This window comes from Solanum tuberosum, unplaced genomic scaffold (assembly GCF_000226075.1).
Source record: "Solanum tuberosum cultivar DM 1-3 516 R44 unplaced genomic scaffold, SolTub_3.0 scf00009, whole genome shotgun sequence".
Classification (NCBI taxonomy): domain Eukaryota; kingdom Viridiplantae; phylum Streptophyta; class Magnoliopsida; order Solanales; family Solanaceae; genus Solanum; species Solanum tuberosum.
The window spans coordinates 314,954-339,395 of NW_006238935.1; the positions used below are offsets into that span (position 1 = coordinate 314,954).

Consider the following 24,442-nt stretch of genomic DNA (forward strand, 5'->3'; position numbering starts at 1 on the left):
ATGAAAGATGGAAGTGAGAGTAGGGGTGTGGAATGGTGGGGATGGAGGCTACCAAGGTAGAGATGAAGTTGAGGTGTGCTGGAGGGTGGAGACACAATAAATGTAAAATGCTAATTGTGAAACTTATGTTGTCTACTCCACTAGGTAAGTCATTTTTCCTCATTTTTAAGAAATTTGTTTTCCTAGAAAACATTTTCAGAAAACTTTGACAGACCAAACATAAGAAATAAAAAAATATTTTCCTCCGTACCAAACAATCCCTCAATGTTTCCTCAGCACTCAGCAGATTCAAAAAAGACATTTCTAAAGCTGTGGAAATGACCGACTGTTTTTGACAATGGGCGGAGGAGAGTATTAAGCAGTGGCAAAGCCAACAGGTAGCAAATTCCTTACAACAATGATTAGATGTGCTTAGGGAGTAGCTTTTGCCTAAAAACTGAAGGAACTGATAGAGCTGCACACTTTTAAACCACATATACAATGATTGGTAATGGTTTTATATACACACCTTATTTGCCAGAAATTATTTGGATCTGAAGAGGTAGCACGAGCTACATCATCATCCTATGTACAAGACTATGGACAAGGAAGAGGCCAGGGCCACCACACATGACACATACTAATCAGCCACTATTTAAAACTGCTAACCTTTTGTACAGAATTGAAAAATCTAATCATATCGTCATAAACATCTGTTTTTGCCCTTGTACTCAGGAGGAAGTCAATATGACCATATTCCTCAATATAAAGCAGATCTGGCTTGGATTTCAACCCCTTTAGTGTATGTTGGACGTCGATGGCATCTGCTAACGCGTCATTGCCCCCATAACCCATCCACAATGGCAATGATGTGGGAATCTGGCTGATATCAAATACTGGGGGCTTTGGTTGGTTATAGCGCATGAGGTTCTTCCACATTCCATAATCATACATAGCAAAACTCCCTTTACGGATCACTGCAAAATTTTGGATCAGGAAAATAAGGACGAGAATGACGATATGAGCAGTTGCCCTACACATGAACACACTCAAAGTAGCACAGATCATAACAACATCGACATATTTGGCGAAACTAAGGATGTAAAACAGAGCCCAAGAGGAGGAGAGTCCTCATTTAAACCTTGTTCGGGAGATATTGACAAAATGAAAACTGAAAATAGCTGATTCAAGAAATTGAGATGAACAGGGAATAGGAGACAACCCAAAGTACTGGTTTAGTGGTCAAGGTTCTAGATTTAAACTGGATCTGACATCCAGTCCTTGTCACCCCAACCCCAGGGGCCAAACTTACCATTTCCCATCCCACTGGAAAAAAATAATAAGAAGAATAGCATATTATATTTTGCATAATCTGAAAGTATGTACATACTCTGAAAGAGATGATGCAAGTTCTTCGAGGATGATGGGTGAGGTTCGTATTCAAGATAGAAATCAATCCGTGAATCATTGAAGCAACAATTCTTGCCTGCATGAATATTGATCATCGAGAAAGTACGGAAAGACATAGTACAGTTCATACTTTTGAGATAGTTTAGTGCTTCATTTAGAAGAAAGGAAAAAAATATAAAGCAGCCCATACTACCATCAATAGAGATAAAAAATATCAATGGTGAATAAAATAATGAAACTAAATTAATGTGAACTGAATATTACAAAGCAAGAAAAAAATTCCAATTTGGGATGAAATATGTTGATAATGAATTCCATGACCAAGCCCAGTACACCATATAAATAAACAACCTGCTATATAAGGATAAGCCAATATGCTATGCATGAAGTTGAACATGACTATCAAGTACTTCAAGCAAACTTGCTCAGGTTATTTGTTTTTCAACCACTGTAAAATACTATAGTTAGGCAGAAAGTTTAAAAATGCTTAAGAACAATCTTCCAATCCTTATTGTATTTAAGAAACAGTGTTACATTACTTCCAACATTTCCTTTTGCCATTGATTTCCGGATACTATCCTCAATAAAGTTGCCTAATTATGTTACATCAACTGAATTGTTGCCTAATATAGCTAAATCTTACTTTCTCCGTCCTAATATATATGCGTTAGTTTGACTTGGCACGGAGTTTGAGAAAGAAGGACTTTTGAAACTTGTGGTCTAAAATAAGTTATAGATATTTGTGTGACTAGAATCATTTCATTAAGGTAAAATGAACATTTTAAAGTTATATTGTTACTTAATATAGAAATGTGTCATTCTTTTTGGGATAGACTAAAAAGGAAAGTAAGTCATATAAAATGGGACAGAGGGAGTATATAGTTGCTAAAATAGGAGTAGGGATATCCAACGTACTCAATCAAATCTTGAAGTATTGCTGTTCCAAGGCTAGTCATATGATGAAAAATTGAATCCTCTAGTGTGAGTGGCAGTTGAAACTTTAAGCAGCAAACTAAGTTCACATAGAGGACACATTCGAAATTACTTGGAGCTGACTTTTAAGATGTTACTAGAATCTATATTCTCTTAAACTGGCCAATTCTTGCTTAAGATAGCCGAACCATTCTAGACCAGCAATTGACCAATCTAAGCTTATGATGGGAAGTTAGAATCAGAAAAATAATCATTTTACCAAATTGCAGAGATAATAGAGCAAACAAATGTCTCAGTAAGATGCTAGTGACAAAAGAATGATAGAACCAACCAATTTTATTTTTTTTGACATCAACTGGCTAAACCTATACCTTGATATCCAACTTAAGAAGTACAATAGAGAACTTGTACAGAACAAGTAGGAAATGCCTAGAAATGGAGAATGTATAATAAAGAAGAACCTGTAATAGCACTAAGCCAGATGTCACAGTGAATATGCCCATCGCACATCATATCCATGATTTGAGTCCCCATATTACTGCAAAAATTATAATGTGTCAAAAGTTTAAAGGAAGGCACTAGATCATAAGAACACTGGATAAAGAAGTGAAAGATTCTGCAGAACCTTTTGAAATTAAGTTGATGGATCCCCAATGCAAGAATTACCTAATGCATACCATAAAATTTGTCAGAGTATTTCTGAAGTCATATATATAGTGAGACTAACATGGCGAGCCACTATTTCTTCACCTCATCAAGACGTATTTTGACTAATCCAAGCACAAAATCTGAGGTGATATGATCCAAATATGATATAGGGCAAAGGAGTGCTGCAGCTTTGACCATATCCACAATATCTGGCTTAGTAAAAGCAGCAAGAGACATGATTGTTCCCTGAATATAAAATGAGGAAAAGAAACATAAGATGCTATGTCAATGATAGAAAACCTTCCAGTTACATAAGACATAGATGCTATGAAAGAATCAAACCTGTGAATGTCCTACAACAAATATTTTTGCTTTTGTGATCTTATTGACATATCGAATCATTTCTGCAAGATCATAAAGAGCCAACTCTTGCCAGCTCCAGTCCCAAAATTCCTAAGACAATCAATAGAGGATGTAAGACATTTCCAATACAAACAGTTGTCTTTATTTGGTAACTAGCACATCATCAGGAACTGCATATATGATTTCTGCAATAATTTATATTTTCATAAGAACAAAGAAAAGCATGAAATATCTGGCAATAACTGACACATTCTCTGTCCAATATGACAAATATATAGGTTAAGCATGAAAAAGAGTTCACTGGCATAGCCAACATCATTAGTAGAAGTATATTAAACTGGCAAAAAAATAAGTAAAAATATACGATATTACTTAGGTTATCTATGAAGATTTGATGTGGAAAGAAGAATATCATCATAGTTTCAACTTTCAAACAGAGTTGTTGAGCCAACTTGAATTCTTAAAAACTTGTGTATCATATGCAAATTGTTGATGATTTTTTACTAGTTTACATACTAAAAGTGCATGATTTATCTACTCATTTGCTGAATATATCTTAATCTCTACATGCTATGTATTGTGTTATTTCTGTCACTGCTCCTTAATTCTGTTTTTTTAATCAAGTAAAGTATTTCATTCATAATAACAAGGCCAACTTGGCCATATACAAGAGATATGCCAAAAAAAGGAGAACCTACAAAATATGGTCTCCGAAACACCTCCCAATCCTCTGTAAATAGGAACTACATGGGTACACCTAAGGAAAATAAGGGATCGAAGACTACTCCTTGATTGAGCAAAGCTTATCTTCGAGGCAAAGGCTAGCTGGGATTCATCGATGGAACATGTGCAAAGCATCAGTACAAAGGTGAATTGGCTGAATTGTGGGAAAACCGCAATGCGATTGTCCTCTCATGGATCGGTTGTACGGTTGCAGCTGAACTAATGCTGAAGATCCTATATGCATCACATGCGAAACAAGTTTGGCTTGACTTCAAGGAGCGTTTTGATTGATCGAATCTAACGAGAATTTACCATCTCTGGACTGATATTGCAACCTTACGGCAAGGTATGGATTCTGTAACTACTTATTACTCTAAATTGAAGGATTCATGGCATGAATTAGATATCATGGCACCATTGCCTCAGTGTGACTGTGGGGAATCATGACCTTATTTGGAGCATTTAAGATTTCAAAGACTGCTGCAATTTCTTATGGGCCTAAATGAAAGTTATAGTCAAATTCGAAGTAGTATTCTGGCAAGGAATCCTATTGTTACTGTGAATGAAGCTTAGGCTGTAGTATCACAAGAGGAGAGCCAAAGAACTTTAGGAGTTGTTGATGCCAAGGAGGCAGTGACTTTGCTAGCAGAGCACAAACCTATAAACCATCTCCAAAGAAGGAACCTGGAGCTTCAGGTGGTCTTCAGAGGTTTGATCTTTTTTGTGAATATTGTGGGTATCGAAACCATAAAAAGGACAATTGTTATCGCTTGATTGGTTATCCTCCTGGATTCCAGAGCCATAAGAGGGACAATAGTAATGATGGTGCAGGATATTCTAGATCTAATGAAGGTGTTCAAGGTGATGGTTCCAACTCTTTTGGAAATACTCAGAATCAGCCCACTGGATACAGACCTCAGGCCTCAGGGTCGATTTCAACATAACTCAGGTGGTTATCGACCACCTAGGCCTGCTGCTAGAGGTGGTTCATCAGGGTTCAGGCCTCGAGCTAACTCCACTTACACTTCAGCAAAGCCGTCCTCCTCACAGGGCCATTTCTTCAGTGATCGTCAATATGATTAGATGTTGCACATGATGGGGAATGAAGAGCCATCACAGTATTCAGCTAATCTAGCAGGTATCCTTGCTTTACTGTCCAGTGCCTTAGTGCATGACGGGATTATTGATACAGGTGCATCTCATCATGTTACTCCATTTAAGGAACTTCTTACTTCACTTAGAAGTCCACATGCTGTTTTTAAGTCCAGGTTCCTACAGGTGACATGTCTCAAATCAACAATGAAGGAAAGACAATGATTATGGGAGATCAAGCTATACACAATGTGTTGCATGTTCCTGAGTTTAAATTCAATTTACTCTCAGTTTCCAAGCTAACCAGAGAATTATCTTGTGTGCTGTTACCTTCTTCCCTGATTTTTGTATATTTCAGGCACTCTCCAATGGCAAGGTCATGGGGATTGGTAAGGAAAGAGAAGGCTTATACATTCTCAAAGAATCTATTTCTAGTCCAACTTCAGATACATCAACAAATCTTTCAACTAAGATCTCTAGCAGTGTAGAAGATATTTTATGGCATTACAGGCTTGGACATCCATCTTGTGCAGCTATGCAACACATTTCCTCTCTTCCGAGGAAAGTGCATTCCCATGTCCATGACACCTGTCACATATGTCCATTATCTGAGCAACATAGACTTAAATTTCGAAGTAGTACCACTAAGACTATAGCCTGTTTTGATTTAGTCCACCTGGATGATTGGGGGCCTTATAAAAGGCCTACATATGAATGAAGCACTATTTTGTTACATTGGTAGATGACTACAGTAGATATACTTGGGTCTGCTTAATTCAGTCAAAGAGTGAAGTGTTCACTGTGTTGCAAAATTTCCTGTCATTAATAAAGAATCAGTTTGATGTGTCTATTAAAATGTTTAGATCTGATAATGGTAGGGAATTTGTTAATTCTCAATGTGTTGATTTATTTCGTTCAAAAGGAATCATTCATCAAACTAGTTGTGCTTACACTCCTCAACAAAATGGGCTAGTTGAAAGAAAGCACAAACACATTTTAGAGGTGGCTAGAGCCTTGAAGTTTCAGAGTGGAATACCCATCTGATTCTAGGGGGGAATGTATAAGAACTGTTGTGTATCTGATAAACAAACTACCTTCACTGGTCTTAAATGACAAATCACCATATGAGATGTTATTTGGGAAACAACCAAAGATTGATCACCTAAAAGTCTTTGGATGTCTTTGTTTTGCTAGTGTGCTGCCTAGAGGTGATAAATTTTAAGAAAGGGCTAGAAGAGCAGTCATGATAGGTTTTTGTGAGAACCAAAAGGGATACAAGCTATATGAATGTGATACTGGACTTCTGTTTGTCTGCAGAGATGTAACATTCGAAGAAATAATGTTTCCTTTTAAGGATCGAACACATTGTGAGGTTGAAGATATGTTTGCTGTCACACCACTTGGAGCTGTAAATGATTTGGCTGTTGAAGAAAACCATACTCAGGAAAATGTTTACTTTCCTGATACAATCATGCAAGAAGTTGTACAAGTTAAAAATCCACATTATTTGACTGTTGAGACCACTACAACCACAAGTTCAGGAGCTATGGAACTTGCAGGTGCTGATGAAGATCCACCAGGGTATCCTACAGCCATCAATGAAGTTGTTCATGCAGATGTCCCTGATGATGCACAAGTGGTTCCACCTCCAGTTATTCCAAGAAGGCCTTCAAGAAGTGTTAAACCACCTATATGGCTCAATGATTATGTTACTTCTGCTAAATCTGTAACAAATTGCACATATCCCATTGCTAACTACATTGGTTATACACACTTATCTAGAAAATATCAGGCCTATTTGAGCTCTTTTTCAGCTGTCCAAGAACCAAGAACATTTGAAGAGGCATCTCAACATATTTAATGGGTTGATGCCATGCAGCAAGAAATCAATGCCCTAGAGGAGAATCAGACATGGAACTAATGCCATTGCAACCTGGTAAGCACCCCATAGGATCCAAGTGGGTATACAAAGTCAAGCTCAACGCTAATGGAGACATTGACAAGTACAAGGTAAGATTGGTAGCAAAAGGATACACTCAAAAGGAAAGTTTGGATTACCATGAAACCTTTTCACCAGTAGCAATGATGGGAACAGTTAGAACAGTTATAATTGTGGCAGCATCTAAGGATTGGAATCTCTTTCAAATGGATGTAAGCAATGCATTCTTACAAGGAGACCTATATGAGGAAGTTTATATGTCTTTGCCTCAGGGATTTCATGGTAAGGGGGAGACTAGAGTGTGCAAATTATTAATGTCACTATATGGACTCAAGCAAGCTTCAAGACAGTGGAACATTAAATTGACCACTGCCCTGCTTGATGCAGGCTATAAGCAAAGCTCACATGATCATTCTTTCATCACTAAACACTATGGTGGTGATATTGTGATCCTATTCATATACGTAGATGATATTCTACTTACAGGAAGCAACATTAAACTTATTGATGATGCAAAGAAGTATTTGCACAGTTAGTTCAAAGTCAAAGATCTAGGGGAATTAAAGTATATCCTAGGAATTGAAGTTTTGAGGTCTCAACATGGGATTTTGATGAATCAGAGGAAGTATGCATTGGAACTTATATCTGATGTAGGATTAGCATGAGCCAAACCTACTCACATACCACTGGAGGCCAATATTAAGCTTACTACAGTTATGAGTGCACAGGAGTCCATGATGATCCTTTATTTGAAGACACATGCAGATATCAAAAGCTCATTGGGAAATTGATTTACTTGACAATTACTAGGCCAGACATTTGTTTTGCCGTCCAATTGCTGAGGCAGTTTATGCAACAGCCTAAGCAATCACATTGGATGGCTGCATTAAGAGTGGTAAGATATGGTAAAGGTTCACCAGGGTTAGGGTTGGTCATATTCCTGAGAAAATGTCCCATAGAAAATTTGGTAGTACACTGTGACTCAAACTAGGCTGGCTGTCCTAATACGAGGAGATCAGTCACAGGTTTTGTTCTACAACTAGGTGCTTCATTGATTTCTTGGGAATCCAAGAAGCAACAGACTGTAAGTCGTAGCTCAGCAGAAGCAGATATCGCAGCATGGCTGATGCAGTTGCTGACGTCATCTGGATGGTTGGATTATTGAAGGACTTATCTGTGAATGTATTAACTCCTATACAGCTCTACTGTGATAGCAAGGCAGCTATACAGGTTGCTGCGAATCCTATATTCCATGAACGCAGGAAACACATCGAGATCGACTATCATTTTGTTAGGGAAAAGCTCAAGGAAGGCCTCATACATCCAGTTCATGTGTCCACTAAGTTTCAGCTTGCAGACTTGTTGACAAAAGGGTTGGGAGTGGCACAACACAGTTCTTGTTATCCAAGCTGGGGGTTCTCGATATTTTTCACCCTCCAGCTTGAGGAGGAGTATTAAAACTAGCCAAAGTTAGTTAGTTAGTTAGAGTCACTGTGAGTGGACTGTTAGTGGAGTTGTTAGCTGTCTAATTTGAGTCGGTTAGATTAGAGGAAAGATGACAGCTGAATGAGCTAATTGTAGACTATATATAGTCAAGCTTGTATTCTTTTTCCAGTTGAAGCAAAAACAAAAGAGATCAATAAAATAGTTCCTCCATTGTTCCTTCCGCAAGATCTGTTTGCAGAGTAGCTTAGAGTGCAACTCATGTTTGATAAATGACTAATTGAGCATAATTTGACATTACTCTTGTTCTTGTTCTTCAATTTCTGTTATTATATGACACAATAGCCTAAGCCCAGATCATGTACCATGTTCCTGTGTACAACAGATTTAAAACTTCAAGACAATTTAACTCCAAGTGGGGGTTGTTCCAGTTGAGCATCTCAGCTTCGCACAGTTAGATTCCTTCTTTGGAGCTGTTCTGCTTATCATTTGACTCGTATATACAGTGTTCTCTCCTTCAATTTTGCAAAAATTATTGTAGATTATTTAAGAGGCAAAAAGTGATTATTATTATCATCACCAAAGAAAACCACCAGGGTCTACCGTAGACTTTCCATGACTCAGCCTTTTATTTCCGATGTCACAGATAGCCGACCCTTTAAGAAGGCAGGAAAACAAAGGCTTCGCCGTGGCATGCAAAACAAATGCATGTGGGGGATGCAATGTGAAATGAATGTGTTCGGCTAAATATATCATTTTTCAAACAGTGTATAGATATATAGGTAAAAGATCACTAAAATTTTGAAAAATATTTGAACCCATAATTCCACTGTGCAATGGATTCAGTGCTAAAGAATAATGGTTGAACCCATCAAGTATGATTCCTGGCAGCTTCTAGACTACCTCATGAAGGACAAAACATATGCAAAACTAGAAAACTATTCGTATACATTATACATACATAAGATAGAAATAATACCTTATTTTTCACTGATAAAGATACATGCCCATGACTCCAATGTGTGCCACGCACATTTCCAACCCAGACATCAAAACCTTGATCAGCAAGGATAAAGCCCAATGACTGACTAGCAGAATTCATGAACCATGCATCACCTGCCTGCATAAATCAAGATTCTGCAAAAGTTCAGTTGTTGGGGAATAGATCAGTCGTCAACTGTACCATAAATGCAAGTATCGCTCTGTACTCGTTTGTAGGATATTGGTATGCTTCAAGCAAAGAACTATAAACTGTACTGTTACAATCCAAATGACTTGCTACCTTAAAGAACTCCAACTTAACTCTTACTTTTCGAATGACTAGTAAACATGGGTATGCTACCTTTGGTGAATTGGGAAATGGTTAACACTAGTTACTGAGCTGTGTGTTCTGATACAGCTTGAGAGTATTTCAAACACTTCCTTTTTCTTCAGATGATTTAAAATTATCTAAATTGAGCATCTACATAAGTTCCTTACATGCAAAGAAATGTATCAGTGGAAGCAGTACTAGCTGAATATAAAATGATCTGAACTTTCAAGGCTGAAGTTCCCATAAGATGGAGGTTAGTCACCGCTCATAATAGAGAATTGTGATTGTACTAGAAAATGGCCCAAATAGACATTGTTTAGTAATTAAATTTGTTTCTCACTGATTATTCTGAGAAATGTGTTTATGGCATGTTATGGCCACCCGGCATCCAAACTAACAGAAGAAACAGAGCATGACTTCTTTACTGCTACTATTACCTGAGTGCCAAAGAATATTGTTTTTCATATAAAGTCTCTGAACAGGATGGTTATTTGTTATTACTACATAAATGCTCAATTTATTGAGACTCCAAAACATAAAAGCTGCAAATATCCTGAACGCCTTTATTCTACATTGCACTAGCTTACTATTAATCATTAAAATCCTGAATATATGCAAAAGAAAATGAACCTGAACAACCATAGCCTCAAACCCTGAATTTAAAATTTCAACTCAAGCTCAATGTGCATCCTTGAACTCAACTTCTAAAGCTATTGAGATGAGGATTACCCAAAACCATACAAGGAAACAACAACCCGCTCCCTCAGCCCATGTGGAACACTAACACTAAGATCCAAAAACATTAACTTTGAGTTGCGTTTCCTAATGAAGTAAGGTCAAATAGTAGATAAAAAAATTATAAGATAAGGTATATAATTGATTGTTGAGTACCAAAAAGGTACTTCAAAAGTAAGGCAATATAGCAGATACAACATTAAACAACCACACAATACATCTAATAAGATTGAGCTAGTTTGAGATTAACAGAACTATTCTACTGACACATCATTTGCTTTGTTTCTTTATTTCTATATAATAGAAAGGACAGTTTCAACATGTCTGGTTATTTGTCATTCAACTGAAAAATGAGGGTATTTTCCTCATTTCAGCTTGCCAAAGTGATAAGCCTTATTTCCATTTCCGTGCATTGTATACATGCCTTTCTTTCACCAAACATGTACCCTTTTCCGATTCAGATATAATTTCAAAGTGAATGCTTTATCCCTTTGATTATCTATGAATTTTTTGAGCTGTGAAAGTGAATGCTTTCAAGGATCCAACAATGATTAATACATGCAAAACAGCAACTCATGAACCTCTTGAAACCCAACAAGGATTGTTGGAGGAAACAGAAACACTGAAACCATAAATTGAGAGATTGAGTTAGAGGCTAAAGAAGCTGAAATATGTCGACATATATGCATATTAATCAATGTTAAACATATAATTCAAATTTTAAATCAGCAAATAGACTAGTGTTGTTGAAATATTGAACCAAAATTATAAAGAGTGATGCAAGATAATAGGAAAGAGGCTCTGCCAGCGCAGATTAACGAGCAAATAAAGCAGAAACGAGCATATAGTATCATGTTGCCCGCTTAATTATTATCAAATTGTTTAATGGATCGACCTATGAGGCTGCTAATGTTTCAAGCGAGCAAAATTTCCTCTCATGAGAGACTCATTACTTATATTCGAAACAGGTTTAGCTTTTTCCTCATCTTATTTCAATTATTTTGAATAAATTATCATGAAACTTCCATAGAAATTAAAGTTCATGAATCCTTGCCTCTATCAATGGAAGTTCATCCATTTATTTTGGCAAGAGGTGGCAGCTCTATAACCATCTGCAAGATATCCAAATTGGGTGAGTTTCCTACATTGACATATTCAAAACTGTTTTTCCACTGTTTTGTTTAATAGTAAAATTTCTTTTTTTTGAACAGGTAACTTCGTATATTTCTCACAAACAGTACATAGGTTGTACTGAAAACCATATTACAAATTTTACTTCAAAATCCTGCCAACTCCTATCTAAATTGAATCTAGAGCATCAATTATGGAGATAGTGTATTTGAATATATTTGATTACACCAAAAGCATAGTAACAAAAGGCAGTTTAGCTTAATCTTTTGCATACTATTCTCTATGCTATCAGAACATCTAGCATTCCTCTCCTTCCAAATTGTCCACCAGATACAGGCAAGGACAATTCTCCATATATCTCTGTTTTTTTCTTGCACACCAGCTTCCTCCCAGCTCTGCATTGCTTCGGTAATATTTCCAGGCATAGTCCATGAGATGCCTTTGAGATTTAAGAAAATTCTCCATAGCTGTCCAGTGACTTTGCAATGAAGAAATAAATGATTAACTGTCTCAGCCATTTCCCCACAAAAAAAGAACACCTAGGACAAAGTGGTATCCTTCTCCTCATCAGATTGTCTTGCGTGAGAGCTGCTTCCTTGGCTAGCAAGTAGCAACCAGATAAAGCAGGCTACTTTGTGTGGAGTTTCGTTTTTCCAGATGCCTTTCCATGAGCAATTGCTTATGCATTGAGGTGTTTGATTCATCCACATGTAAGCATTACTTACTTTGAACTGACCTTTCTTATTACCTTTCCACCATAAGGTATCTTGACCTACCTCCAGTCCATTGAATTGTTCGATAATATTGAAGAAATCTGCAACGCTTTGGATCTCCCAGTCATTTAGATGCCTTCTAAAGTTAATCTCCATCCAAGGGAAGTCCAAAATTCTACAATAGTCTTTTGTTGATGAGAGACTAATGCATGAATATCTGGGGAACAGATTTTCCAGTCTTCCTGCCTCATGCCATTCATCTTTCCAAAAATCAGTTTTAGCCCCATTTACAACTTTAACCTTAATGTTGGTTTTCCATAATATTCTAATAGATATCCATAAACTAGCTCCATAGGGTGTTGTTATTTCTTTCATCGTCCAGTGGTCTTCCTCTTCATACTTAGCATTAATAACATTCCTCCATAGAGTCTGGTTCTCATTGCTATACTTCCATGACCACTTCATTCTAAGGGACTTGCTTTGGAATTACAAGTTCCTGATTCCCAATCCCCCTTGTCTTTTCCCAATTATTACTGCTTCCCATTTGACCAGATTATAACCCTTCCTTTCATTGTTTCCTTGCCAGAGAAACTTCCTCCTCACCTTGTTCAACATATTAATAACCTCATCTAGAATGGGGAAATAGACATCATGTAGGTTGAGAGTGAATCAAGGACTGAGTTGATGAGAGTTAGTTTGCCTCCCCTGGAGAGGTTCTAAGTCTTCCATCTTGCCAATTTCTTTTCACACCATTCAATTACACTATTCCATATTTCAGTTGATTGTGTTTTTGCTCCCAATGACATCCCTAGATAGATGGTGGGTAGATACCCCAATTCCCCGCCTAGGATTGCATTCAAAATCTCCATGTTTTGCACCTCATTAATTGGATATAGGAAACTTTTCCTCCAATTAATGTGCAACCCAGAAATCCCTTCAAAAAGTACCAAAATCACCCTCAAGGTCCTGAGTTGATCCTCTTCAGCATCACATAGTATCAGAGTTTCATCGGCATATTGCAAGTGAGTTATCTCCAAATTCCCTTCTCCAATTCTGGCCACATCAAATCCTCTGAGCCACCCATTCATATTTGTTGTTTTGATCATGCTACTAAGACCCTCCATAGCTATTAAGAAGAGACAGGGTGACAAAGGGTCACCTTGTCTTAAACCCCTTTCTGCACTGAAAAATCATGCGGTGTGCCATTGATAAGCACTTAAAATCTTACTGTTGAGATGCAATATTTGACCCATTGTATCCACTTTTGAGCAAAACCCATTTTTCTCATAGAATCCAATAAGTACTCCCAGTCAACATGGTCATATGCCTTCACCATGTCTAGCTTACACAAGATTCCAGGCTTTTTATGCTTTAGACTGGAGTCAACAACTTCATTAGCTATTAGCATTGCATCCATAATATGTCTACCTTTGATGAAGGCCATTTGTTGTGGATCAATCAACTTGGCTATCACAGCTTTTAACCTTTCTACCAGTACTTTGGAAAATAACTTGTATATACTGCCTATCAAACTGATTGGTCTAAAATCCCTCAACTCTTTGGCTCATTTTTTCTTTGGAATGAGAGTTGTGAAAGTGGCATTAAGACTTCTTTCAAATCTTTTGTGTTCGTCGAAATTCTAAAAGACCAACATGATGTCTTGCTTCAATATCTCCCAACATTTTATGAAGAAAACCATTGTGAAGCTGTCTGGACCAGGTCCTTTGTTTGTTGCAAATAGCTTTAGACATCTCAGAACTTCACTCTCCTCAAAAACCCCTTGTAGCATCTCTTTTTCCTCATTTGTTAGACTGGGACAAATGACAATTAGGAAACAAATAAGCTAGTCTACCGCTTGTGGTTTCAAAATATAACTTTCTGTAATATTCCACAATTTCCCCTTCAATTGTTCCTGGATCTTGAGATAATTCCCCCTAAATCATGAGTTGGTCAATGTTGTACCTTTTGTGTGCATTTGCCATTTTGTGAAAAAAATTGGTGTTTCTATCACCCTCTTTTAGCCACAATGACCTTGACTTTTGCCTCCAAGATATTTCTTTATTTCTAATCAATTCCTCATACCCCAACAAACTTGTTGCCCTCCTTTCTGTCTCCTCTTCGGTAAGCCTTCTTTCTTCCATTATTTTGTCAAACTCTGCCAGTTTATTGAGTAAATTCCTTCTTCTTGTTCTCAGGTTTCCTTGTTCACTCTTGCTCTATTCCTTAAGCTTAATTTTGAGAGCTTTAAGCTTGGATACAAGGATGAAATCCAACTTTCCAGAAAAGTTGAAAGAGCTCCACCATTCCTTAATTCTATCATTAAATCCTTCTGTGTCAAGCCACCAATTTTCAAATTTGAAGTAGTTTTTGTTCTTGTTCCACAATCCTCCCTCTAAGACAATAGGTGAGTGATCAGATCCTAGCCTCTGCAGTGGTATATGTTTTAAATTGTTGAAGCTTTCATCCCATTCTCCTGAAAACAAGATCCTGTCAATCCTAGAGGCTATTAGAGGCTATCTTCTGGTTATCCCCTTTGAACAAAGTATAATTGTTATCTTCAAGTTGTATATCAATCTGCTTCAAGTCTTCAATGACATTAGATAATTCGCTCATGCCCGTTGAACTTCTTAGACAGTTTCTCTTTTCGGAGATGAATCTTTTTTTATGACAAGGGAAACCCGGAGCCGATACCCTTTGGGTGCGCACAGGGTAAAACCCCCGCTCCTATGCAATAACTCGCAAACCACATAAGAGAGGTTACCCACACTAGGCAAGTCCGGTGCGACGAGCTCGACCCTGAAGGCAAACCCCTTGCTTTCGCTGGCAAGGGGTTTCGAACTTGAGACCTCCAAAATGGAAGTCCCAAGCCCAAACCACTGGGCCACCCCGAAGGGTCTTTTCAGAGATGAAACTGACCACATTAAAATCCCCACATACTACCCAAGGACCTTCCATCAGACCCCTTACTGCCCCTATCTCCTCCCATACCAAATCTTCTTTCTATGTAGCAGTTAGGAGCATATACCCCAGTGATATGACAAGAGAAGTCTTGCAATTGTGCCTCAAATTTGCAGGTTATGAGTAAGCACCTATTTCCATGATTTCTCCCTTCCATGCCTTGCTGTCCCGTAGCAACAGTATACCCCCTCTGGTGCCACTAGCTTCTAAGCAAGCAAATCTAACCCATCGACCTCCCCAAATTTGTTTCACCTCCTCATATAAATTCCCCTCTAGTTTAGTTTCTTGCAGACAAATAATGTCTACATTCCATTCTATCACTAAAATCTTAACCAATCTCCTTTATCCGTATTGTTCAACCCCGTAACATTCCATGAGACAAGTTTGAACTTCATCAATTACTGCTTGTTTCACTTCTCCCCTTGCTCCTATCCCCATTGTTTTTGAATTTGACATCAAAAGACACAAGACTTTTTAGCTCTTGAGAACCTCTAAATCTTGTCTTCTTACAGAAATTCACATTCTCCATTCTTCTGGCTTGTCGAGAACTATCAACCTGTAGAAGTAGTTCCAGAGCTTCTTCTTCAAGTCCTTGAAAATCTGCTCTAAGAACTTTGCCTAGTTTGATCATATTCTGCTTCACCCACAATGATGTTTCTCTTCCCTTGCATATTATCGATTGTTGTTGCTGGACTTGCAGTGGTTCTGCCTCCTCAATATCCCATTCCCCTACTATAGTAAGTAAGTTTCTCTCCCAGCCTCAATTAATCTATTTTCGATATTGTCGGTCTCTTTCTCCCCTAACTCCCTGTCAGCTGTTCTATTAATTGCTGCTCAACTTCTACTGTTACTTTTCCTGACACACCTTCTATCCACACATTTGTTGTCTCCCTCTCCTCAATTATCGATAGATTTCTAATCTGCATGGTTGCTGACTCTGCTCCCGGCTTAGTTGCGCCGACTCTTCACTTTTGATGCCGCACCCGTCTCGGATTCTCCAAAAATACACTACTTTTGGCGAATCCGACACGCATCCGTTGGCATTTTTGAAGAGTCCGAGCAACATAGGTTCCCGGGAGATATTGAACTTCTGGAGTTTCAATAGAGATGTATCTATTCTGTTCCAAACCATTGCTATTGCTCAAGCTATTAAAAATGACTAGGCTTGAGAAACCAGGCCCACCTTTTCTGGAAACTATGGGCTCTTTATTGGGCTTCAGAAGCTGGCCCAATTTTTCAATTTCATTTGAAGAGGTCACATGCTTCTCATGTGCTCCTCTTTTAAACACTGTGGGAGTTTTTGAATTGATCCCTTCCTCGTATTCTATTGCTGGCAGATCCTAAGAAAAGTGGGATTGTTGTACTTCACAAATCACAACAGTAGGAACAATCTATTATCCTCTAAATAACAGGATTAATTGGGTCCTTGTCTATCCTTTCTTCTTCAGCAACTCTTCTATCATTTCAAATTTGATTTTGCTTTCCGACCAGATTGGAAAATAGTACTTAACACAATTTCGAGATATCGCCACTTTTTTGATATTTTTTGACAAAGTAACAGTTTTGTGTATAAATCTTCAGCACTAAAGGCTGGGATCCCAAATTTACATAATGGAGCTGCATACAGTTGAGTATACTCAACAAAACTAAACTAGATCCTACTTCATCTTACAAAGAACCTAGGATATCTATAATAGTTATAGGATCATCTACATATTCAGAACTGCACTAATATTACAAAGAACCTAGGATATCTATAATAGTTATAGGATCATCTACATATTCAGAACTGCACCAATAGAAAAAAGTGATAATTCAATTCATTTTAATCCTGTGTAAGGGACTACTAATGCTCTCATAACATGTCAAATTTCTCTCTTTCCATGTGGTCCACCAAATCACTGTTGTCCTGTTGGGACAAGTACAAAAAGTTAGTTCCGTTAGCAGACACCTTTCAGCATGTTTGGATTTTTTTGGGTTTAAATGGGATTCGAACCCTGGACGCGAAGGCCAATTTATTTAAAAGGAGATCTACCACTATACTACAACTTTCTTCTTGTTCATGAGGGGGTTCAAAATTATTATATCTACATAAATTCAAAAATTTACCATATATATGTCGGATAATTTTTTGCCGAGTGGGTCCGCCCCTATTCATGAGATTCTCCTGAGTTAGTGTTGCCTATTTCACTACCAACCAAGTAAAGACTTCTTTTGGTATATTCCTCCCGTTCTTGGAAACCAAGATACTAGCCCATTTTATGTGGTTCTTCAGCTCTGTTTCTTCTTCTGTGGCCACCCATTCGCCACATAGGGTTCCAATTTCTTGGAAGACTTTTTGTAACCATAGATACAAAGGGATTCCGACAATTCTAATCCAAGTTCCGGTGGACATCGTGCTATTAGGTACACACCCTTGACCCTACCATTGGGTTCCACCACTCCAAGCTGAAAGTTTCATTCTTCCAACTCCACTGCCCTTGTAAGGTTTGCTCAGCCATGTGCTTGTTGGGGAATTTGAAGAGGAACTTATCACCATACATTTCATAAATGTTCACCCCGAAAGCCTTCTTCCAGATCATAGTCGACCAAGCCTCATGTAGTAATTTTCTAATTTCCTTATCTACATCAAACTGTCTTTCTGTTTGTGAATGACAGAGCTAACTCTCTCTATTTACTTTTATTTTTTGGATTCTGGAATGAAGGAAGAGGAGAAAAGAAAATGAGAACTTTACGAACAGGGGCTACAAGTAAGTGAATTTGGTCACTTTGTGGATTTCTTCTACCTTCCAAAGTTTTTATGTCTCTTGCTAACTTTCCTTCCATTTGTTTTCTTAACTAAGCCGTTATATAAGATTTCACTTTGTGATAGAATATTTTAGTACAGGTCTTCTGAGTTGTTGACGAGTACTAGTTTAAGGATCCATCAAAATTTCAGAAAAAAAGACATTGTGTAATTAACTATAATGCCTGGTGTCTAAGCTTTGTACCCAGCTTAGAAGGATTAATCTTATTATGACTGTCTAATATTGAATGTGACAAAGCAATAAAGTTCTCATCACATGAGGTGCTCATTTTTTCTGTGCTTAGTTTCAAAGAAAGTGACTTGACAATGTGTCTTAATTTGTCTCTGTTTCGACTTACCCCGCAACAACTACTACCTAGCAAGCCTCATCAGCCTTTGCTTGATATATTAGTTATATTATAACTATTGATGTAATTGTACAACACCTTTTATGTATATATGCACGTATATTTCAAGTCATTGTGATGATATGAATATTAATTTTTCACTTTTTCTATCTTACGTAACAGGTTTCAATCTTATGGTCAAAGATCACAACAACCGAGAGGATGCATCCCATTTTTTTATGTAAATATATTGTACATAACTATTTTGTAAAACTTGACTTCTTAGCAAATACCATCAAGCAGTTAAAAGGTAATAAGCTTATCTTCTCAATCCATCAAGCAGTTAATATGTAATAAGCTTATCTTCTCAATCTTGGTATGTTTACGGTTTGCATCTTATGGTACATGCAATCCAACTTCTAATTGGTATCAAATCTAGACATTTACTATTCAAAATGTCCTTTACGTTGGGCCCATGCTGGCACGGGCTATCTTTGTTGTACTTTAAGCTTTTGCTTTATTAAAATGTCTGCTACTTTTCAGATTAATTAATACTTAACTAATTAGTAGAATATGAAAACAATTTTTCTTTTGCTGTTTGAACCACAGTTTCACGTGTTTGAATCCACTTAGATTACTCCCTATGACAGAAAGCAGGAAGAAAAGAAAGCCACTTAGGCTTTTGTATACTTGAGTGTGGCTTTTGTAAAGTAAAATTTTAAATTCATAGCAAAACTTCACTATTCTTTCTGATAAAGAGACGAATTCTACCCTTTTGTCACCCGCGCGTTACTCTCTAACTCCAAAAGGTTAAGTCAAACGGGGAAACAAAGCGGTCAAAAGAACTTGGAAAAAGAATAAGAGTTGGGCAAAGGGTGAAAGAGGAAAGCTGAAAACTGTAATACCGGTTGAGAAGATGATAAAATGAAAAGAGCTCGCAATACTATTGAGAAGTTAAAAAGAGAATGAAGAAGTGCAGAAACAAAAGAAGATGAAGGGAATATATCATTAAAAACTGTGAATAAATCATTGCGATAAAATAGAAGAGATACACTTATGTTTGGGCGAAGATGACCAAAGCAAAGCTAATAAAAGGATTTGAGATCCTGTACACAACTGCCGAACGTTTAAACCACTTCAAATTATTTATTGCATCCTTTCCATATATATATAAACTACTCTTATGATTGATTACGTGTATTTATTATAAACTTAAGAATAGAAGTGACAATCTTTACTTATGCTTATGTGTGACAACTGACCATGATTCAATCCTTTTTCCAATCTGATATTTTCATGAATGCTAATCCTTCACATTCTCTAACTTATGTAACAGGTCTCAGTATGTAACAGATCTCAGTCTTATGATCAAAGACAACAACAACTTAGACTACACCACAACTAGCCTTCAACACGATGCATTATTTTGTTATCCTGTAAATAAAATATATATTGATATTGCCCCCAAGGCCTAGCTCTAGTGGCAAAAGGTGGAGGATTTGTGGCTTAGGTCGCAGTTTCAAGCCCCACACCATGCAAAGCGAAGCCCGGTATTTAAGTGGAGAAGGGTAGAGGGGCGGGCCCATTTATCCCACCGGAGTTTAGAAGGCTGTGATTGGTCCAAAGGGCGGGTCATAGACGGATTTCTCGGTTATCAAAAATATATATATATATATATATTGATATTTATTCAATTTTGAAATACTCGAAATGTTCTTCATGTTGAGCCCGTGCTGACACGGGCGGTAACGTATCTATGAAAATGTAGAGATTAAATGCTATTCAAGATGCTTCAGCTGAACTTTGACGTTATCCTACCTATCTCACCTAACCTAAGATGCTCTCCACAAAGGTATCTCTCCAACAGCATTCTTATACAATATCCTTCATGAAGACACAATGCCTCTTTTATCTCAAAAAGAACATATTTACTTCTTGCTATCCCTTCAAACTTTAAGCTTCAGTCTTTTTTAGGAACATGAAGTCATCCCAGAATGTGATAACTGAAGCCAATTGAACCAGTAAAGACCCGATATTCAGATATAGTAAACTTCTGACAGAAAAAATTCTGATTGATTTGGAGAAATACTGCTGCTTAGGTTGGTCCAATCATTATAAGATTCAGGGCATTGATCCTACAACATAGCACTGTGCTGAAAATCAAACAAGCCAGGCAGAGACAAAGAATATATATATATATATATAGGAATTTAAGTATGTTCCAAACAGGTTACAAAACTGCAATAAAGTCCTAGTATTCAAAAGGTAGAAAATAACGAAGTTCAAGATTTGTTAGCAACATTACCATGAAGAGTCCATGGATAAGCAGAACTGGAAGACCCATTTCTCCTCTGACAATTGTTGAGCGAGATGACACACGTTGAAGTCCAAGGAGGAAACCATCCTTTGTCTTAGTCTACGTGGATTCATTACACACCAAAAAAAAAAAATCAGTTGAATCAGCGACTAAAAGTGTCACACAAGGGCTATTATGATTGAATACAGCATAAAGTAAAAGAATATCATCTCAAGGAACACTATGTCTATATTTCTATGTACCTCGAATTCAAGTAATTCATATTTTTCATAGCTTCCATATAGGATATTTGAACTGAACTCCAGAAAGAAAAAAAATCCACAATTTGGATAAAAAGAAATCATCAATCAATCAGCCATACATGTATCATCTCTAACTAAATCTCTCAACTCAGGCACACTTACGAGTCCAATGCTGAGATAAATCATTATACTGCAATTTTTAATCAGTAATTAACTTACCCAACGCTCCTTGTCTAAACACACATACATTGGAGATTTATGAGGAAAAGATGTTAATGCTGAAGATTATCCGCATGTTATATATACATTAGACATGGATGGAGGCGATAGAAAGGGTACCTGGTGCTCTGTGCAAGGGAAACCAGCAGATTGTATGAGGTGAGCGCATAGACCTCCTGTAACTTGAGACTTTCGCCGGAGTTGTGGAACGGCGGTGAAATCACCGACAGAGAACAGGAGAAACATAATAAGCGCGGCAAGTGCGCGAGGATGATCCATTTTCTCCGGCCACGAAGAGACCTGGAAGCATGTGCTTGTAAAGCAACGACAGCAGAGGTGAGGAGTGAGGTAATCATATTTTTTTTTATCTCTCACACCAAGTTGCTGTTGACTTTCCAATCCTAGCCTAAAATTATAAAAACATTTACACTCTGTTTGATCATTGTTACCCATTGTATTGTATCGTTATTATATTTACAATATTTGTTTTGATTGTTACTTAAAATATATTGTATTGTATTGTTAAATTTCGTTGTTGCGTAACAATGAAAACCCCTATTTTATGGAACAACCGATTTGGTGTGTTCCCATTATTACTTAATTTCTTTTTCCAATTATATCTTTACATAATATTTCAAAATATTATTTTACCCTTTACCCTATATTATTTAATTCTAGTCAAACCTCCTACCCTAGAATAATTAAGGATATATTAGTAAATTTATAAATTACAATACAGTACGATATAATCAAACCAAACAATTAAAATGTTATTAAACAACAACAAACAAACTATCTAGCCAAATATTGTATCTACCATACAGTACAGTACAATAGAGTACAATACAATACAATACATTATAAAACAATGGGTAACAATGATCCAAATAGAGCGTTATTGTCAGACAAAGAGGTTCAAAATGGAATGTGATAAGTGTGTAAATTATAACTAAGAATAAAATGGAATTTATTGTAAAAGTGGATGTCAGGTAAGCTTCAAATTGTGGCAAATTAATGACCAAGTAAAAATACTGTAGCAAGTTCCATTTTCCAAGTAATGTATTACCCTTTTGTGTCTATAAAAGACGCTACAAATGGTTAATGAAGTAGACGAGAAAATGATCAAAATGATCCTTAATATATAAGGATTGCTTTATTTTGATCCTTAAAATATTTCATGTGATTCATATGGTCCTTAATGTATCATAGAAAGTACTCATTTTGATTCTTTGCCCTAAAAATAACAGATTCCTCTGTTAAATTTAACACCAACCCCACTAAATAAATAAAACAGCCAAAAGCTTTACTTTCTCCCTCATTTTCCATGTCTTCCCATCAAAAGCTCTGTTTCAGAGAGCTTGTGCGGTTTTTTTTTTTGCCTCAGTCGGATCCCTCTTCCACTTTTAAGACTTTTACATCTCAAAAATGTGGTTCAAATAATTGAGTTCTGCTTTTGATAAAAGTGTAAGGACTGAGTTCGATCTTGTTTTATAGAAATTGTGAATTCGTTTTTACAATACCTTCAACATGAAATTTGCTTGGTTGATGTTTCATCAGCCCCTTGTGGCAAATTTAAAAAACTGAAAAATGTTGCCCAACAATGTGAAAAACAAACTAATTTTCTAACTAAACAATAAATTTAATTTTTTTTAGAAATCCTATCTTTGAATTAGAGCTACAACAGAGGGAACAGAGAGAGGTGGAGGAGGGACGGAAGTGGAGAACAGCAGCTGGCTGGTGGACTAGCGGCGGTGTGCCAATAGCTTAGAACATTATGATCGTCGGAGAACAAAGAAGGGAGAAGAAGGAAAAGGAGAAAAATTAGGCTATGCTTTTCAGCTGATGAAGGAGAAAGGGAGCTTTGGGTATTTTATATTTTAGTGGGGCCATCAGTTAAATTTAACAGATGGATGTGTTACTTTTAGGGCAAAGACCAAATTGAGTACCTTTTATAATATATTAAGGACTATATTGATCATATGAAATATATTAAGGATCAAAATAAAGTAACCTCCATATATTAGGGACCATTTTGATCATTTTCTCTGAAGTAGACACTCAAATTAGTTACACGTCTTACTTCTCTACTTTTTGTCTTTCTCTTTCTTTCATATGATTTTAGTTATCCGCACGAGTCTCTAATCAATTGAGATACCTTTTAATCTTTTACTAAAAGAAGTTGAATTAATTTTCTTTTTCATTGAACATATAAAGAAATCAAAAGGCATATGTTACTAGTTATCTAGTCTTTGTCCATACATCTCATTTACGGAAAGGTATAAATTTTATTTTCTCAACTCTAAATAGTTCTTTACTAATGATTGTTTATTGCCCTTGCCAACTGTCAAGATTCAAGACTATCATATATGAGATGATTACCTTTATATTTCACATTAGAAGATGTTATGGAAATAAATGATTTACTTTACTTCAACCGTTAAGAATCAAGGTATTCTAAAACTCAAGTTCACCTTACAAAATTAATATTACCACGGTACGAAAACATCTTTTGATAATTTTTGTTACTCATTATTTGCTTATAGCTTCTTCATCTTAAGGAAAATATAAATTTAAACTTGCCTTCATAATTTTGTGCTTGTTAAAATTTGATAGACTATCATTTGGAATATGAAATTTTATTACTTATTCTGCTAGAAATTTTCAGATTTCTAGAACAAGTTATTTAGATGTAAAGATTTGTTTATCATTTGAATGGATCATGAACTACTAATTATATTAGTGATGAATCCATTAGTTTATCGTGAATTCATCTGATGATCTTTTGTCCTGTTAATTAATTGATGATTTTGATTTAAATTAATTTCTAGAACATATAGTATCTGTAAGAAGTTGGGTTCATCTACAAAATGCAATTATGTATATTTCAAGTTAATAAGATAGTATTTTTAAGGCGAAGCACATGTTGAAAGTCAAAAGGGGGTTAATTAAAAAATTCCTTCAGTCGACTTTCTGTGTTGTCAAGTCGACTCACCTGTAGATTAGTATAACAGTATAACAGTATATGGTAAGAGTAAATGCAGTAAGTAAAAGACTCAGAGAGTTTTTATACTGGTTCGAAACACCGATGTGGTGCCTACTTTCAGTCCCCTTGGGTTACAAGGGTTCCTTAAGAGCTTATTGAGAACTTGGGTG

General features: G+C 36.6%; 1 protein-coding gene across 1 annotated transcript; it reads right to left on the reverse strand.

Moving 5' to 3' along the window:
- Nucleotides 1-451: 451 nt before the first annotated feature.
- On the reverse strand, nt 452-21,643 carry LOC102587854 (triacylglycerol lipase 1). Its single transcript, XM_006339325.2, has 9 exons — nt 21,410-21,643; nt 20,817-20,927; nt 9,510-9,650; nt 3,313-3,423; nt 3,073-3,216; nt 2,948-2,988; nt 2,784-2,860; nt 1,370-1,465; nt 452-956 (listed from the first exon to the last, which is right to left on the reverse strand). The coding sequence occupies exons 1-9, from the start codon at nt 21,566-21,568 to the stop codon at nt 631-633; spliced, it is 1,206 nt and encodes a 401-aa protein (XP_006339387.2). The 5' UTR covers nt 21,569-21,643; the 3' UTR covers nt 452-630.
- Nucleotides 21,644-24,442: the final 2,799 nt, after the last annotated feature.